General features: G+C 31.5%; 1 protein-coding gene across 1 annotated transcript; it reads right to left on the bottom strand.

Annotated features, from left to right (window-relative positions):
- Positions 1-2,792: 2,792 nt before the first annotated feature.
- LOC106674226 (serine/arginine repetitive matrix protein 1-like) lies at positions 2,793-19,417 on the bottom strand. Its single transcript, XM_014406839.2, has 12 exons — positions 19,262-19,417; positions 18,955-19,168; positions 16,948-17,131; positions 14,441-15,404; positions 14,049-14,382; positions 12,254-12,356; positions 11,905-12,170; positions 11,785-11,840; positions 11,603-11,652; positions 9,017-9,079; positions 8,678-8,760; positions 2,793-3,589 (listed from the first exon to the last, which is right to left on the bottom strand). The coding sequence occupies exons 2-12, from the start codon at positions 19,045-19,047 to the stop codon at positions 3,578-3,580; spliced, it is 2,208 nt and encodes a 735-aa protein (XP_014262325.1). The 5' UTR covers positions 19,048-19,168; positions 19,262-19,417; the 3' UTR covers positions 2,793-3,577.
- Between the last annotated feature and the right edge of the window lie 93 nt (positions 19,418-19,510).

The following is a 19,510-nucleotide window of genomic DNA, read 5'->3' as shown; positions in this document are numbered from 1 at the left end:
CCACCTATATATAATCATAACATTCTAAATGTAAATATTGTAAAAAGAAATTAATTGGAAATAATAAATATTGTCATCAGATTCTAATTCTGGCTTATTTTGCTGCTATACAAATATAGTGGATAACCATCAAACCTCCAAGTCAAGGTTTTTATTTATTATGTAGTATATTCGATTTAAAATACGACAAATACTTGAAGGATGATGGTTTGTGTTCATGTGTTGTTTGTGTACATCACATTAATTGTGAATAAATTGTATTTTCTTAATAAAAAGTCATATTTTTAAGTCGTAATGATAAATCACAGTGATGTGAGTACCCATGCATATATAATTTTATTTTGACTACTAACGAAACATGCATTGAAGGATAGAAATAGTTAAGGCGGAGTAAAATAATTCCTATCATACAGGAGGGCTTAATATCCACCTACCACAGGGGGGTTCGCGGACGAGGGGGTCAAACTACTTACTTCTTTCTTACTATTCTAAATTAAAAAGACATGGGCCACGCTGGGATTCGAACCCAAGATTAACAATCTGGCAAATAAGTCGTCGGCCTTAACCTCTCGGCCACTTAGCTCCCTATATTTTATTTAAAAATTTGTTAAATTTAATTTACTTGGGCCTCATAAAGTGCACCAATGTTATTTATTTCCATTGATATGATTTTCATAACTTTTAACTCTATAAAATTAGTCTAAACGATTTGTTACCTTAGTGCGTATGTAAATTTTTGATGTAACATAAAAATTAAAAACAAATTAAATTCACTAGTTTCGTGGTCCGCTTGACCAATTAATATGTTACAATTAATTAAGGTTTTCAGTTGAGATAAAAAAGTCAATGGCACGAGCAGGATTCGAACCCACGATCTTCGGCTTGATACACCGCTGCTCTACCACTTGAGCTATCGTGACCTCCATTCACTCGGACACCAACTTCCCATCTCAACCACACCTTTTTGAATTTTCCCTCCTTTTTGCCATTTTTCAAATGTGTTGTAATCAGATTGGATTCTCAGTGAGAAATTAAATGGCCACGGAGAGCTTTAGTGAAGGTATACTTCATTTTAAACTTATTAAATTCACTAGTTTCATGGTCCGCTTGAACAATTATTACTTTACAATTAATTAAGGTTTTTAGTTGAGATAAAAAAAGGCAATGTCACGAGCGGGATTCGAACCCACGATCTTCGGCTTGATACGCTGCTGCTCTACCACTTGAGCTATCGTGACCTCGATCCATTCGGACACCAACTTCCCATCTCAACCACATCTTTTGGAATTTTCCCTCCTTTGTGCCATTTTTCAAATGTGTAATCGGATTGGATTCTCGGCGACAAATGAAACGGCCACGGAGAGCTTTAGTGAAGGTATACTTCATTTTAAACTTATTAAATTCACTAGTTTCGTGGTCCGCTTGACCAATTATCTTATTAATTAAGGTTTTCAGTTAAGATAAAAACAAAAATAGCCGAAGATTGTGGGTTCGAATCCCGCTCGTGACACTTTTTCATTTCAACCAAAACATATAAAAAGATTAACTAATTGAAAGAAATAATTTCGTCAATAGACCGCTAAATATAATGGATTTAATAAAAATTAAAGGCAAAATAATAAATGCGCAATTTTTCTCTTTGTTGCTACTAGTTGGCAGTAAACTTTTATTGCAGAGAATTTGTTAATTTACACGATACAATTGAGATTGTAATATTGATGCCATTGAGATTCAATATTTTACCAAAATATAGTCTTGTATAGTGCTTTTTTTCCCCGGCTGGCTAACTACTAGGGTCATTGCTGGCACCTCACATATGTAAGCTTCTCAGATTTTTTTAAATTTTGTTTCCTATCGACCAAACTGAGGAGTGTTAAAAATACTTCAATATTTACAGACTCACCCACAATACCCACTCACGCTAAGAAAATAATTACCTAATCTACAGTTGGCAGGGCTCAGAGTACCGATGCACGACAGGTCCTTAGTTTCGTCCATTTACACAAAACATTCACGCTAATAAATACATTCATATTGGAGAGGTTACAGCAGTTATTATTATTACTACAACCTTGCTAGTGCCGACCTGTCCTTCACATCACACAACAAATATATAATTACCTAAACTAATTTGGCCAACCTGTGAGCTATCGATATTCAGTCACAGACACACCCAGGCATACCTCATCACTCACGCTAATCACACTGAAAAATGGAGATATACCACTTGTGGTTGGTTATTATAGGATTGTTAAACTGGCAAAATTGCAAAATGTAATTTTTCACATTCTTTACTTTTACATGGCGCCGGTGATATCTTCAAAAGCATTTTTGAGATTTTAAGCTTTGCACCTAACCCTCATTACTAGAAATTACTAGAAAAGTGAGTTGCAAGTTTCCCATATTATTGTAAACTGACACTCTTGAAACTGATTTAAATTGTCAAGAACTGAAGAAGCGTCAGCTATGAATCATGTAAAACTTTTGAATAATTCTTTATTTGTTAAAATGAAATGATAGCTCTATTCACAAAATGATTTTATGCAGTTGTATTGAAGGATTTTATTGCAATGGATTCCTCTGTGTAATTTGATTGGCATTTCTGGCAAACAATAGCCGGTATTCCTGTACGTGTAATATGTATTCTCTAACATTACATATTATTATCCAAATTATATTATTATTGTGCGCACACTTAGCCTAATTGTACATTGGGTAAAAGGAATAAATTTCTAACAATTTAAAAAAAATAACACTTTAATGTCCATTTATTTACACATTCAAAATAAGAATTATCACAGACCATTTTTTTTTTCATATAGGCAATTAAAATAAGCTAATTAGAAATTGGTTTTATTTACAACAAATATTTAACAAGTAAAATCATTTTCAAATGTACAATAAAAATTACAATGATAATTCAATTAGAAGTTGTGACAGAGGAACAAATTGTTATAATACAAATCTATAAAATTACCTTAATCATTGACTACTTGAAAGTTGTAATTAAAAAAAAAGTAACGAATCAATCAGAAATGTAGAAATTACTTAAGGGAGAAAATAAATATAAAACAATAAAAAAAAACTTAGATTTTCCAGCAATAAATTTCTTTATCGTTTACACTTTTTTTCTGGCAAATGACTTACATCTGTCTAAATATTTTTTTTTACATTGCATTTTTACACTTGAATAAAAATTTTAAAAAATATTTTACTTATATTTTTACACATTTTTCTTCAAAAGTACTCAAGAAACAATTTGATTATTTAAGAACCTAGCTACAATGTAAAGCATTTTAAGGAATTACACTTTTACTTACGAAAATTGTTCAAGATTATAGTATCACTTTATCAAACACGCCTCTTATAAAATAACTATCATACAATATATTTTAAAATTACACTTCATTTAAAAATATAAGAAATAATTTAAAAAAACAGCACAGCGTATCAATGAATGTGAACGTAAGTAATTTATTGTTCGTTAAAGATTCCTATGTACATGGATACATTCCTTTCCTATTTAATGGTACAAAACTACAATAGGGAAAAATAAAAGAGGTTGTAACAGATGAAATCACTCATTTATCTGAAAAAATTAACCATATTTTATGCAATTAAAGTACAAAAAGATTTACAAGTGATTGTACAAATCACAAGTTTTTCTAACAGCAATAATTCTTCATTAATTCAATTTAAGTTCGTTTTAGACCGAAATATTTATTTACACAATACTTTAATATTTAAGGAATTTTATGCGACAAAATAGTACTTATACATTGCTGTAAATGTACAATAAATAAAACAACCCTGGGCCAAAGCATATACCAAATATGCTTAGAAAGAAAAAATATTGAATGTTGGATCGATAGAACAAGGACAGAACAAATAAGGAATTAGCGAGTATGGAATTTTCCATTTTTCAATGGCCAAGGACTACCATAAAATCCAACGGCACCATATATAAAATAAGATTTTTTGCCAAATATATCTCTTCAGTTTTTTCCAGATTACTTCCATACTTTTCTCTTAATAAGCTGAGAAGGCAAATTTTCACATATTTTTTTAATGCCTATTTTCTTGTTATTAATTAGATAAACTAATTTAAGTGAAAGAAGTGAAACTCACTAACAAATTATTGCATATAAATTAAGCTGATATCTTTCCAACCAGAGGTTGGTTTCAATTTTCAAGGTAATTGAACCTAACAAACATTTTAAAATAAAATTATACTTAATTTACCATTTTTAAACTTATACGTAAAAAAAAATAAAACAACAATAAAAATACAGTACATTCTATATTAAATGTAGTACAAGTTTTTACTAAAATAATAATAGTTGATATGTAAAGTTTGAAACTCAACAGTTCTCACCGAAAATAAGAAGATCGACTGAAGAAATTGAATAGTTTATTTTTTTAAAATAGTTTGTTATACATAAAAGGCATTTAAAAATTGATATGAAGCCATGATGCCACAGTTTTATAGCCATTCACTCCTTTTTGTTCAGTATCTGTTATGATTTGGGGAATTGTTAACTTTTTTAATAAACACGGTACGTTAAACTTAGGCCCGTATGTCAAGGTTTCTTTCACACACATTGGTATATTACTTTTATTTATGACTAGGTTATCATTTTTTATTTTTCCTCATGACTAGATGTTTGTTGACTAGATATTTGTTATTTTTGGTGAAGCCATTCAAACTTTTGTTGGAGTTTTTTTTATGTTTATTTAAAAAAAAATTCTCAATTTTTTTTTGGTGAACATATTTTAGAATTTTGCCAAAAAATAAAGGAAAATTATAAAGTATAGTAAGAAGTAAATTAGTAAACAAAATCGCAAATTTCACGAATATAAAAACCAAGTATAAAACTACTCCTTTAATTATTATTATTTTTTAATTTTATGAACACTATTTTGCAAACTGGGCAACCACAGTTCCTATCAATTTATTGGTATTATTAAAATTAAGTGTAAAATTGAGTAATACTATGTATATATCACATCCCTCTATCCCTCCACTTTCATTTTCTAGTGTGTATTTGTTATGTACAAAAAAATTTAATGTGTATCTCTCTCTCTCTCTCTCTCCCTCCCTCTTACAATAAAGGGTTGCGCTTTGGAGGACAGTTTTTAATTATAAATATTTGGGCAGATTCTTAACCGATTATGCATTTGCAAAAGCTAATCTTAAAAAGCGGAATCTAAAGGTACTGCATTATCCCGCGTAAATCGATTATTATTTGGAAATCATGAGATACGGTCTGGTTGATGTAGGCTGCAGGAAAACATTTTCTTTATCGTGCCAACGTTTAGATCTTAACTGAGATCATCTTCAGGGCCTGGGATTTACAAACATTGTTTACATTTACCATACACATGCAGGATGTGAAAAAAAGTGAATTTATACAATTCAAAAAAATATTTTTTATATTCAGTCAAAGTATTTCTACTCACACAAACTGTTTGTTTTCCGCGTAATTGTGCCATTCTTGCGTGTCAGAGTGCGTGTGGTGAGAGTGCCAGTGAGATATTGCTGGGATGTTATATGAATTGGGATGTTTATATACGTTGGATTTTGAAGGGCGGGGAAGGAAGTCGGTATAGAAAAGACATTTTTGTATAAGGAGTCGGCTTCTTTGAGGAGAAAAAAACATTGGTAATGGTTCGGCCAGATTATCCTTTCAGGATTATATAGATGGGGATAAATAGGAAAAGGAAATTGTTGAAAAATTAGACTATGCAAAAATGTTTGATGTGTGGAATGTGATGAATGTTTTATATGTTTTGTGTGATGTGATGATGATATATGTATGTTATTAATATTGAATTTGATTAATGATATTGGCGTAGCTGTGACTGAGTTTATATGTGTCTGTTCTGTAACTGATGCTGTGTCTGTTCTGTAACTGATGCTGTGTCTGTTCTGTAACTGATGCTGTGTTTATCTCTGTTGATGTAAACCATTTCTAATAAATTACGTTTATGTTTGTTTTGTTCTGTGTGTAATACTTTTGGATTTTTGAAGTTGAAATTGTGATGGTGTTCAAGATGGTGGGTAGCGAGTGCTGTAAGATTTTGCTTAGGTTTTTTGCAATCAGATATGTTGCTTTACTCTCTTGTCCTGATATTGGGATGTAAGACTGATGTAAGTTGCCGGACAGTTTAAACAGTTGATCTTGTAAATTGCGTCAGATTTATTTGTTGTTGGTGTGAGATCTTTAATTTTGGAAAAAAGTGTTTGAATTGTTTTATAATTTTTGAAAGCTATTTTGAAGTTATCGGACAAGAGAAATGTGTTTAATTTATGTGATAGGCCTTGGATAAATGGCTTGGAAATGTATGCTGGTTTGTTTGCATTCGATAGACTTAATGTAGTATTATTAGTAATAGTGGATGGTGTTAGTGTTGAGTTGTAGTTGTTGATTATTCGGTTAATTATGTGTTTAGGGTAGAGATTGTTATGGATGATCTGTTTGTATATCTTTATGTTTTTGTGGTGGAAGGATTCATGGCTTAAGGTAATCATTCTATGAAGTAACCCTTTGGCCGTGTTTATTATTGTATGAAGATGGAAGGATGGTGAGATGTAAAGTTGAGGTAGCGATCTGTCTTTCTTGGTTTTTGATACCAATCTGTGATTAATGTGCCATCTGGTTGTTTTATTACGAGTGTATCTAAAAATGGTATTGTTTTGTTGTTTTTGATTTCATGTGTAAATTGTAGGTGTGAGTGAAAGCTATTACATGTATCTAATGTAGTTTGAATTTGATCTGTGGGAACTGCTGTCAATATATCATCTGCGTATTTAGTGAGGAAGGATAATATTAAAGGAAGTTATGGTACAACTGTGTTTAATAGATGTGACATAATTATGTCTGCAAGTATCGAGCCTAGGTTGCTACCCATGGCTATGCCAAATAGTTGTTTGTAAAATAGATTGTTGTATGTAAAATATCCATTAATACAGCAGTGTCGATCCATTGTTATGAACATGTTCTTTGATAGAGTTGTGTGATTTATCTTTAATAATGTTCAGTGTTGTGTCTATTGGAATATTGGTGAACAATGATGAAACATCTAGGGATATGAGAGAGTAGTGTGAGGGGATGTGAATATTATTAATTTTGTTAATGAAATGAAATGAATCTTTTACGGTATATGTGTTATCTGATGTTTTGAGTATGTTGGTTAGGTATTTTGTCGTATTATATGCAGGGAATTTACAAATGAAATTATGGGTCTTAGAGGGTGTTCAGGTTTGTGTTTTTACAGATCCGTATAGTTTCGGGGGCGTTGGTGGGTTGTTTTGAAGTGATTTGTAGGTGTACATGTCAATTTCTTTTTGTTTAAGTGTTTCTTGGAGAATTTTGTTAGTCTGTTTGATTAGAGAAGGGGTGGGGTCTGATTTGTTTGTGTCGTTGATAATTTTGTTAATTTTTTCCTTGTACTCTTTTTTTCTTACAGCTACTGTTTGTTTTGTTTTATCAGCAGAAAGAAAGGTTTTTCTGAAACCTACATCACACCAGACCGCATCTCATGATTTCCGAATAATAATCGACTAACGGTCACTAATCATCACACACGTAAATCAGATTGTTTTTGGTCTACCACATGAAGCTCAAGATGAGCTTGATAGAGAATGAATAACTACGCTAGATAAACACACTGAAGAACTTGGAAAATTGAAAGACCCTTTACTAGGAAGAAGAAAGAAATGCATCTAACCAAAGGTTAAATAAGAATCCATTTATGTTTAACTGTCTAATTGACCATTTTAATTATCTCAATTAATTATTCTTCTTATGTAGAAAGTCACGATAGCTCAAGTGGTTAGAGCAGCGGCGTATTGAGCCGAAGGTTATGGGTTCAAATCCCACTCGTGACACTAACTTTTTCATCTCTATTACATAAAAATAATAATTAATTGAAATAGTTAAATAAGAAGTTGGTTCCAAAATTTAGATAGCAAAAAATTAATTTAAAAAAAGAAACTGTCTAATTTGTAGTGTTGTGATTCAAAAATTGCTACAATCCAGTAACTGAATGTTGTTGCAAAAATTAAGTCACAGAAAAGTCAATCTATGAATGAACACTCGATAAATTTAAATGATTTGGATTTTGAAAATCAATTTTGATTTAACCAAATTTATGCTAATCAGCCAGGGGCAAAATTACAACTGTTGATAAAATTAAACATAGTAATATTATTGTCTTGATGCATATGTTAAATTACTGTGTTTATTAGACAGAATAAAATCACATTAAATGATCTTATGATGGATATGTGGATGGATGGATAGATAGATAGATAGATAGATAGATAGATAGATAGATAGATAGATAGATAGATAGATAGAGAGAGAGAGAGAAAAAGTAAAATATTTTCCTATTGTTCTCTGCAGATTTATTTTATTAATCAGGTTTCCCTATACTCAACGCAGGTTCATACAGATATTCATGCACAATGAGCCTTTCATTTTAATATTTTTAATAATTTAAAAAGAACCATATAATAAGTACAGGGTTTATTAAAGAGCGAAAAATTCAATCCGTATGCAAGAAAAACAAAAGACTATTTATAAAATTATTTACTAGGGGAAAAATATATAAGAAAAAAAAAAGAAAAAAAAGAAAGAGCATCTTTCATGCTATGGTTTAATATTTTTATTACCTTCTTTTGTCTAATAAGTGCTCTTGTATTTAAAGTTGTTAACTTCTTTGATGTTTGTTCGTATAATTTTTCATCTCCTACGTCTGAAATTGAAAATTAGAGATACAACGATAGTACTATTTACATTCAAATATGAATGCCATTGGGTTCTTTAGTTTTCTTTTGAATAAACCATACTGTCAGTAATGATTTTCACGTTGTCACGGGGTTTATTTAAAATGATAAATTATTTATAAATACAACTTAAGGTGTAATTAACATAAGGGTTATGTTATTCCAATAAGAACCGTAGTGTGTATAAAATATGACAATTACAAAATAAAATCGACAAATCCATACCATCACTTGCATCCCTGCTTTTATCAACAACATGAACTCTTCTCCCTTTAAGTGAACTGATTTCTGAAATTAAAGAACATTATGTTAAAGAACATTGTAACTACTGCTGTAAGAGGTGGGGGCAAGAAAATTATATTTTAAATGTGAAAGTTCCTCTTGAGGTATATGAGGTAATTAACCTCTAGCTTGGTCATTTCTGATTATTTTGGTCTGCCTATCCTCGCTGTTTTGGTTTGTCAAAAGTGTTTCAGATCTTTTTCATCATCAGTGACGAGTTAATGTGGTTTTCTGTTCCCAAAAGATCCCTTTTGTATCTTGTCGTGTGAAATGTAAAAAGAGTTGTATAATAATCAGTGATGTCTTTGTTTATGGAATATTTCTTGTCTTAAATCAATTAATTTATTTATTATTAGTTTATTGGAACAAGAAAAATCCCAATTTATTTGTCAAACACTGCCAAAGATAATACTGACTCCCATACATATAGCCCAACCCTGAATATGGAGAACCGAAAACAAGGTCCCAGAGGTTTTTTTTTATGGCTGGCCTGACTACATTAATTTAATCTATCGATCAGGCACCTTTTTTTCTCTTTTCTTTTTGATAAATGAATTTCCAATATTCAATACAAAACCAGAATAGATACAAGACCAAAATATTAGGAAAATTTAAAATCTTTTATTACAATTTATTTCAAAATAAAATTTCAATTTCTTTTTTTACTTTTAATTTAAAGAATCTTTTTATTTTATAATAAAACCTATTTTAAAATCTATAGAACATCAATTTTAAAATCGAATTTAATTCTAGTTTTATAAACAAAAGTAAAAGTAAAAGGAAATTATTATTGTTATTTTTTTTAACCACCAATCTGAAAATACAATTAAAATGTTAACACAACTTTTAAAATCAAATATTTTTTCTTTTACTTTTCTTTATAAAACGAGAATTAAATTTGATTTTAAAATGTTTTGTAGATTTTAAAATAGGTTTTATTATAAAATAAAAAGATTCTTTAAATTAAAAATAATAATTAATAAAAAGAAATTGTAATTTTATTTTGAAATAAACTGTAATAAAAGATTTTAAATTTTCCTAATATTTAGTCTTGTATCTATTTTGGTTTTGTATTGAACACTGGAAATTCATTTATTAAAAAAAATAAAAAATATACAAAAAAATCTATATACATTTTTTTTTTATTAAACAATACATTATATTTACTACGTAATTACAAATTTGAGTGACAGTGGCAGGGCCGCTTTAACTACAACCAGAAAGTCTTTACATTTTTTAAGTTGTGGTAAATAATTACAAGGAGGTTTTTAAGAAGTGGGAAAAAGTTTAAAAAAGCCACTCATTTAGCTAGGAGAATTCGCAAAATAGATTTTGAGGGTGCAAATAAGCTAATAAATAAATAAATTTAAAAAACACATTCCTTATCTGACAGGCCTTAAGGAGAAATCCGATGTAAGCTGGACCCCATCTTAGTATAAGTTAAAATTAATTTTTAATATATATATATCTTAAAAGAGTGTAAATCTGACGGGTTGCACAACCAGCAGTGAGCAAATAAACGTTTCGCAAAAATCTGGAAAGCATAGAAACACGACAACCAAATTGCACATAAATTTGGGTTCTCGTCAGCCGGGGGTGGGCTTTGTACCTGAGGTCCATCGACAAGAGGGGGCTGTGCAATGGAAACTTCTGAGACGAGTTGTTGCACGGCTAACCAGGTCTTGACCACAGACCAACCCTTCCAAAAGAAGTTGACCCCTCTTGTTGGGAAACTGATATAAAAAGGGACCATTTGAACATCAAAGCCAGTTAATAGAAGGACACGGTCAGCCAATTGAAGCGTGAGTGAAAAGACCTGGTCGAGGATGTTGGCTATCTGGGACCAAGATGGGTGAAATACGGTCAACTGTTGAAGAGTGGCCTGATGCAGGAGTCAACTAGCAAGTTTCTTTGAAGCAACAGATACGGGGATGGACTTGGCCAGCCGGGGACTCTGTGAGAGTACTCCGTCAATCCAGGGGCTCACACAACCAGTAGAGAACTCAGTCAAACAGCCATACTCAGTTGTAGACTTTGCAGCCAAAGCCAGCAAGGAATAGCCATTGTGACAAGTTGAACAGAGTTGACTGATAAGGAACTAAAAAGCTGCAGAAAGAAAACTCCGGAAGACTTAGAAGGATGTGGAGCTAGTGTTGGTGTGCATTGTTTGGTGTAAGTCCTGTTGGTAAATAAGCTAATCCCCAGAGTTAGAATTGTTTTTTTTTTTTTTTTTGTTATTCCTACATTAAGACGGTCCAGTGAAAAAAATAAATGTTTATGAATACTATCTCTCTAGTGTGTTGGTTTTTTGAACTTTACCTTCCATCCATACAAAAAGTAATTAAGCATATATGCTAAATGTTCTTATATTGCTTAGCGATATGTACATAAAGTCAGCGCTTATTAAACCCACAAGAAAAAAAAAAAATTAAATTCATTACATGTATACTTTTTAAATACTGGGAATAGTTCTTTCTTCTTATTATTATTATTAAACATTTTAGAATTATAATGATTTAAGCTACTCACTTTTGGATGAATTCTGCTCTGCAAACATTTGTTTTCGAATTTTTTCCTTGCTGTAAAATTATACAATAATTAAACTACATTTATTTACACATAAAAAAAAATCCAAACAAAATAAAATTCGATATAAAGCATTTTGACAAATGGTGAAAACTATACTCTTTGGAAAAGTGCCATAAATTTACCTATTTACAACACCTTCAAAAGCAGACTTAATTATTCTAGCTGCAGGCTGGAAACTCTAGAATTAAATAAATTTCAAATAGAGGTTGATAAATTCAGAAAATAAAGGTAGTATATCTTACAGATTCTCTCAATCTTTCTGCCCTTCTGCGGCTGAGTTCATCACGTAGATCGCTTTCGTTGTCATTATCCGGTTGATTAGTGGATAATTTTGTAACTGATTTTTTTTCACTGTTCGAGGGAACATTCAAAACTAATGAGTCTTTTGAATCAGAATGAAAATTGTTTCCTTGTTTTCTATGTTTATCAAGTTCCATTTTTTGAAGGGCCAATTGCTTCCCTTTTGTCTTAACTTTGTCCATGTTCTTGTTTTTGGAAAAAATTAATTCTAAAATACATTGATAATTACTTCACATGTTGTACAATTATTTTTTAACAATTGTAATAAAGAATAAAATGCAAAATTCACACCTTTCATACTCTCCTTTGATGAATTTTTCTCAAAACATTCATCTTTTATCACTATTTCTTTCATCATGGTAATAGGTTGAAGATCTGTTCTTTTTAAATCCACCTGAAATGAAATGTATTGAAATATGCTATATTAATTGTCAACAGTCTTAACTTTTAATTTATCTTCAAGCATAGGTGGACATATATTTCTTATTTATCCTTCTTCTTTTAATTCTTATTTAACTTTTACTTCACTAATCATACTTATTGTTGATACAACAATTACGGAAAACCAATATTTTTATATTATATTGAAACTTAACCTATTTCTTATTTTATACTATTATGGTATATATTTTGAGTAAATGAGTTAGTCAATTCAGAAGGTATAACTTGTGCAATGTTTGTGTCATATGAATGAATTTTTTATTTGTGTAATTACCTATCGCATTTATAATTTTAATCAATTTAATTTAATTTTAATCAATGTGTCAATTTAAAAATCTAATGATTATTGGGAGATTGTGAGGTGCGGTCTGGTGTGACGTAGGTTTTAGAAAAACATTTTCTTTATCGTGCCAACGTTTCAAAAGATCGACAAGTTGGCACGATAAAGAAAATGTTTTTCAGAAATCTACGTCACACCAGACCGCATCTCACAATCTCCCAATAATCATTAAATAACTGTTACTAAATAATTAGTAAAAATCTAATATTAAAAAATACAAGAATTAGGCACAAATGTCAAAATGTTGAGGGAATCTTATACCTACACTTACACAATAATAATATGCGGTGTAAAGTTAAAAGGTTTTTACTTTTATGCGGCCTATTGTATTGTATAAAACTAAGTATGTTTCCAAAGGTATTTATTACATAGAATATGCTGATGCTATTATTATTTTAATAAGTAATTTGTTAAGCCGACCTGGTAAACAATTTATTTTTCAAATGTAATGCCCATTTTGTCATACATTTTTAAAACGTTTTCCTTAAAAAAAAAAAAAAAAAAAAAGAAGATGCCAGAAACTCAAAAATTCATTTATTTTTCATGGAGATATTGAAATTTTTCTTTAGAACTCAATAATTTTGATTTATCATGTAAGTGGTTAACAAAAAATGTGCTGATTTTTTAAAACTTAACCGTAATTATTGGGTTGTCCGGAAAATAATGCAGGATTTTAAGTTTTCATTAAAAAAAATCTATATAAAATATTCTGTTTACGTTTACAGGATTACTCATTTGTANAATTATTTTGATTAAAGAACATTGCTTTAAAGTAACTAGTTTCTTTTTTTTTGTTTAATACCAAAATCCTGCATTATTTTCCGGACAACCCAATAACAAAAATCAGTTACACGATACTTGAAAATTATCGAGTTCTAAAGGAAAACTTCAATTTCCCCAGTATGAAGGGGAAGAATTTTTTCACACATTATGTTTTCCATTATAAAAACAATTGTACCAGAAACTCAACTGGTAGAAATACATGTTTAAAAGGGAATGGGGCAGCTTCGAGCCAGAGAAGCTTTTAGGTATCAAGATCGATAGGTGGCCCTTGGAGGACCAACCAAGAAAAGGCCATACTAGGTAGGTTGACACACTTTTGGGCCAAATTTATTGCTTAAGCTATATAAGTTTACCATTCAACCAGAGTGAACTTTTATCAATTATATTGATTTTGTTTCAAATTATTCTAAGAAACTCTGATTTTGCATGTCTCATGTTTAAATTCCGATAGATGCTTAAACAATAAAATAAATGGTTCTTATATAATTTATGGAAATGAATGATATAATATAAAATACATACTTTTGATGACAGATTTTTATTTGTCGGTTCATCTTCATCAATGATTCTAGCTTCTGAAAGAACTCTGCTTTTAGTCAGGTTCTTAATTGTAGCAACTGGTTGTTCATCCACAAAGTTTTTCTGTGATTTATTATTTTCATTTTTGTCTCCGCTTGAGAAATTTAGACGGATTTTTTTATTAACGGGCGCCACTACCGTATTGGATTCAAATTTTTTCCTGCGGGCCTCCAATTTGGAATCAGAAATTATATTCTGATCACATCCATTTTCTTCCTTTTCGATGTCCTGCACTGCAGATGAATGTGTCGACTTCCCTTTTTTGGAATATTCTAGGCTATAAACAAAGACATTTTTTTAACTAAGCTATATTACATATTAATGGTATAACTTACGTTGATGAATCTTGAATGATTGTTTTAGTTCTTTTAATCGCAGGTGATTCTGACCTTTTCCTGTAAGCATGGCTTCTAGTTTTAATAAGTCTTCGTTTTGGGGATGTCGATCTTCTCGCCTTGTGGTGCTCATTCATGACAGGAGATCGAGAACATGATCTGTAATTCGGAGATCTGGCCTTTTTTCGACAGGGTGATAACGGTGGTGATGTATGAGAATCAAGAGATTTTAAAGTTGATCGCAAATATACAATGGAAGATTTCGATTTTCCAGTTAGTGGATAATTGTTTTTTGCAGTATCGTTCAATGTTCTATGGGGACTTTCAGACTTTCTTCTTTTGGGAGTTAAAGATCGCTTTCTCTTTTCGATTTCAGAAGGCATCCTTGATTTGGTATTTGGTGATAATTTTCGCACCTTTGGGCTGTACGATCTTCTAGGTCTTGAGTTAGTAGATCTCCCAGATCTTAAGCTAGATCTCAAGTTTGGAGTTGGTGACCTACTTCGAGAAGTAGATCTTAGTTCACGTGACCTGAACGGTACTGTAGATTTTCTTTTTGAACCCGCCAGTCTTTTTACAACAGGACTCACCGATTTCCTATGTCTATCTTGAGGAGTTATAGATCTTCTTGTTAATTTTTGTAACTTCGAGGATGGACATGTTTTACTCGAGACATTCCTTGATTTGACAGTTAGTGGGTGTTTCTTGTCTACTGGTGATCCGGATTTACTCAACTGTTTTTTAACTTTACTATCCATTCCTCTTATTATATTTTTGTCTTTTAATGTTGAAACGATTGAAGGTTTTTCGTTAAATTCTTGTTCCATTTCATCCATCAGCTTTTCTAAACTGTCATCATCATATATTTGAAAGTCGCTTTCGTATTCAAAATCTAATTGGTCTTCATCCAATTTAAGGTTTTTTTCATCCGCATTTTCATCCTCGGTCCTAAATTTTGACCTTACTGAAAGAAATTAAAAGATTAATTTTACATTCAGGAAATCTTTAAAATGTATGTTATTGAACAAAAATAGTTACAACATAATGATGATGATGTTTTATTTGTTTTTACGTAGTAGAATAGTAGTATGTTTTAGTTATGGGAAAGTTGTCTAATTTGTCATCATAAGCCTTCTTTCCATAAAACAAAACTATCTCTTTTATTTATTTATTATTTTTTTAACACATCTCTCTAATATATTTTGCATACTACTATATTTTATCTTTTTTTTTAAATTTGCTAACCCCTTGTTGTTACTTTAGGTTGTCCAATCACTAACAAAAACAATAAAAACATGTACAAACAATCACATAACTCTCTGCTTCCCACTGAAATGCTGCTGATGATGGGAGCCCTGGCCCCTGACTGAAAACCAAGAGGAAGACGGTAAAAACTACGCCAATATCCATTCAACACCCAGATTATTACTGTAGAAATCTACTCAAGCCAACTTCAATAAGGATCTCTTCCCCTGGCCCAGAAACAACAGCTCTCGTGAACAAGGTGTGATTTTTCACCAGAACAACAAAGGAGGTGATAATGAAGCTCATTCTCCGTACTCTATAGACTTTACCCCATCAGACTTTCACCTTTTCTTAGCGAAGAACAACCATAAGCATAATTGGTAGTTCGATAATTGCCAATGCTGGAAAATGAACTGAATTTATTTTTCAAATCCCAAGATCCAAACTTTGGCACACTGAGCTAATAGCACATTGGGAGAAGATAGATGCCAGTGGAGACTATTTCTCTCAATAAAATCTTTCTAAATTATTAAATTTCTTTTAATACTCAGTCCCAACATTGCCAAGGTCTGTAACATTATCTTAAACACACAATCAACACTATCAAAGAAATTTGATACCACTTATTTCAAACTTAATTATGTCAGTTTGAAGACATATTTAAGATTGTTTTGTCCTGATATGATGTTAAAAGCCTGGTAAATAAACGAATATTTTTTTCTTTCACCCAAGCCAATACTGATATCCAGATTACTCCTGACAATTATTAAACCAGCACAACCTTTTCTGGTTGCCTGATACATTGTACCTAATATTTTTCAGGGGTGTTTTTCTTACCTAATCACAGCCATAGTACGGTTTTTAGCACAGGAACGACTTGAATAAGATCAAACCATGCTTCTCTATTTACTTTTAAGAACATTTTTCTTACAGTGAAGGGTTGATCGCTCAATAATTACAAAATGTACAGATTGTATAATATTAACAAAACTGAAAATGATATTTGAAAAATGTTTGTAAACTAAAATATTTACACACATACTGTTTGTACTGTTAGTTTAACTGGCATAATTTAATAATAACTAAGAAATAAAACCCAACAAGAATTTAACAAGCATTCATTACCTAAATGTTTGAAATCAGGATATTGACACTGTATTATTTTTTAGTATACAATGTATATGTTGGATAAACAACAAAGTCTTTATAATGCACAAAGTAAAACTATTTTTTTTTTTGCAGGACATAATTAAATAACTTACTCTTTTTTTCTTCTTGGTTCTGACATTTGTCAGTGTTATTTCCGACAACACCCTTTTCAATTGTTTTATCATTTGATAATTCAGTTGATTTAATATCACTTTCAATGGCTGGTGTTTCAAACAATTCATCTTTTGTAACAATTTCTATTAGGTTCGGGTTTGCTTTCTGGCGGTAATAGTGGTACTAAAAAAAAGACAATAATTAGGTTATATAAGTTAGATTTAAAATATTACTAAGGTAAAACGATTTTTATAAAATGTAATCATTCTATAAATAAATACTGGGTTGTCCGGAAATGTTTGACTAAATTTGCGGATGTACTGTATGTCTTCAATTTGGGAATTTCATAGGTTTAGTATTATGTCATATACCACCTGAGTCGTATAATGCCAGTAATATAATAAACACAAAATAAATAAAGTTAATTTTTTTTTAATTGTTCAAGTTATTTCTCTACTCAAGTATTAATAGTTCGCAAAAAATTTATACGACTTCATATTCTGCCATAATAAAATCAAGAATGACAGAAACAACTAAAAGGTACTTGACACGTGTGAACTAGAGATGGTCGTGGATCCTTGCGGCCAAACAAATCATAGCACAAATGTAAAACAAGTAGTGCTTTTCTTGAGCCTTGTGAACCTGGCTTAATTGCATAAATTTTATAGTCATAAAGTTTTTTTAACAGTAACTATAACATTATTGATTCCCCCGGACACAGGCAATCGAAAGAGTTCGTTAAGGCAATCAAACCAGCAGAATCGAAATGGCTATTCTCTATCTCAAGAAAGGGAATTAGGAAGCTGATAGGTGATTGCCCACTGAGAAGACACCTCTTCGTAATGGGTATCCTACCAGATCCCTTTTGCCATTTTTGCGAAATACAAGAAGAAACGGCAAGGCTCTACCTCGCAGAGTGTGATAAGTATGCTAGGTCTAGATTTGAAATCTTTGAAGGAGAGGACATCACCAAATCACTCCCTGAGATAAAATGGACCAAATTTTTGGGGTTTGTGAACAGGTCCAAGAGGTTTATGCAGAACACGTGAGCCGACCAAGCCCCGGACCTTTTAGGGATGGGGTACGAGTCTACCCAGGCATTTAACCCCTCGGGACTTGGTCACCCACCCTGCATAATATATATATAATATTAATGATTATTTGGAGATCGTGAGATGCAGTCTGGTGGGACGTAGGTTTAGAAAAACATTTTCTTTATCGTGCAACGTTTCAATCTTTATTGAGGCCATCTTCAGAGTTCAAAGCGTTTGTTTTCTGTGTATATGTATCATTATTGTGTGTCTTGTTGAGAATGCCCAACATTCATTCACTTACAGAGGCACTCTCAACACGACACACAATAATGACACATCTATACAGAAAACAAATGCTTTCAGCCCTGAAGGTGATCTCAATAAAGATCAAAACTTTTGCATAATAAAGAAAATGTTTATCTAAATCTACCTTGCATCAGGCCGCATCTCACCATCTCCAAATAATCATTAATTAATGGTCACTAAACACCACACAAATAATATTAATCCATTTATGTTTAGTGGTCTAAGTGATCAAATTATTTATTTCAATTAATTATTCTTTTTATGTAAAGTTGAGATGAAAAAGCTAGTGTGACACCAACTCCCCATCCCAACCCACGACCTTTCAAATTTTCCCTCTTTTTGCCATTTTTCAAATGTCGTGTAATCAGGATTCGATTCTCAGCGACTTATGAAGTGGCCATGGGGAGCTGTTAGTGAAATGGATACTTCTTTTACTTATTAAATACAAATCCCTTTATGTTTAGTGGTCTAATTGACCAAATTACTTATTTCAATTAATTATTCTTTTTGTGTAAGGTCTTCAAAGTCACGATAGCTCGAGTTGTCAGAGCAGCGGCGTATTAAGCCGAAGGCCGTGGGTTTTTCATCTCAACCAAGACCTTACATAAATTAATTGAAATAAGTAACTGTAATCGTGACGTATATTATATAATATTGAGACGATACCTGCAAATTAGTGTTTCTTCTATCAGCTTTTCTCGGCTTGATGGTTTGTAAAGCCGCTAATCGTAAAGCTTCCAAATCGTCGTCGTCCTCCATGTCTCGGGGGGTAGATTAGAAGGATCGTGTCATCTGTACGATATCCACCTCCGCTGCACAGATGGCCAGCAATACCGACACCGCAGACGAGCCTCTTTTTTTTTTGCACTTTTTTACTTTCCTAAACAAAACAAAAAAACCATTCGTAGTATGCAGATGTTACGAACGGGCCTGTTTATGTGTGTGGACATTGAAGAATTGTAACATCATTTACCCATGAATGTTAACTATTCCTGTTGTAAGTGGAGCTTGTAAACTGCAGGCTTCTGCTGCCGCTGGACGTTACTGCTCAGCAATTCAGCAGTAACCAATCAGTGTTGTCAAACAGCAAGCAAATACTGCCACAAATGATAACCTTCAAGATGTTATAAACCTACTTATATATATAAATATACATTATATTAACATAAGCATGTCATATAGATACAATCACAATCAATGCATTTGGATTAAATAATTTTAT

Source organism: Cimex lectularius, unplaced genomic scaffold, assembly GCF_000648675.2.
Source record: "Cimex lectularius strain Harlan isolate CLEC.00 unplaced genomic scaffold, Clec_2.1 scaffold264, whole genome shotgun sequence".
NCBI classification, from domain to species: domain Eukaryota; kingdom Metazoa; phylum Arthropoda; class Insecta; order Hemiptera; family Cimicidae; genus Cimex; species Cimex lectularius.
Note: the sequence above shows the minus strand (reverse complement) of the source record. Positions and strands in the feature narration are given on the sequence as shown.

Excerpts from the sequence above, each read along its gene's own strand:
- LOC106674226 (XM_014406839.2), bottom strand. The coding sequence starts at position 19,047 with ATGGAGGACGACGACGATTTGGAAGCTTTACGATTAGCGGCTTTACAA. Across the intron at positions 17,132-18,954 it reads GAAGAAACACTAATTTGCAG|TACCACTATTACCGCCAGAA; the intron begins GTATCGTCTCAA and ends TCTTTTTTTTAG. Across the intron at positions 11,653-11,784 it reads TTTGAAGGTGTTGTAAATAG|CAAGGAAAAAATTCGAAAAC; the intron begins GTAAATTTATGG and ends ATAATTTTACAG.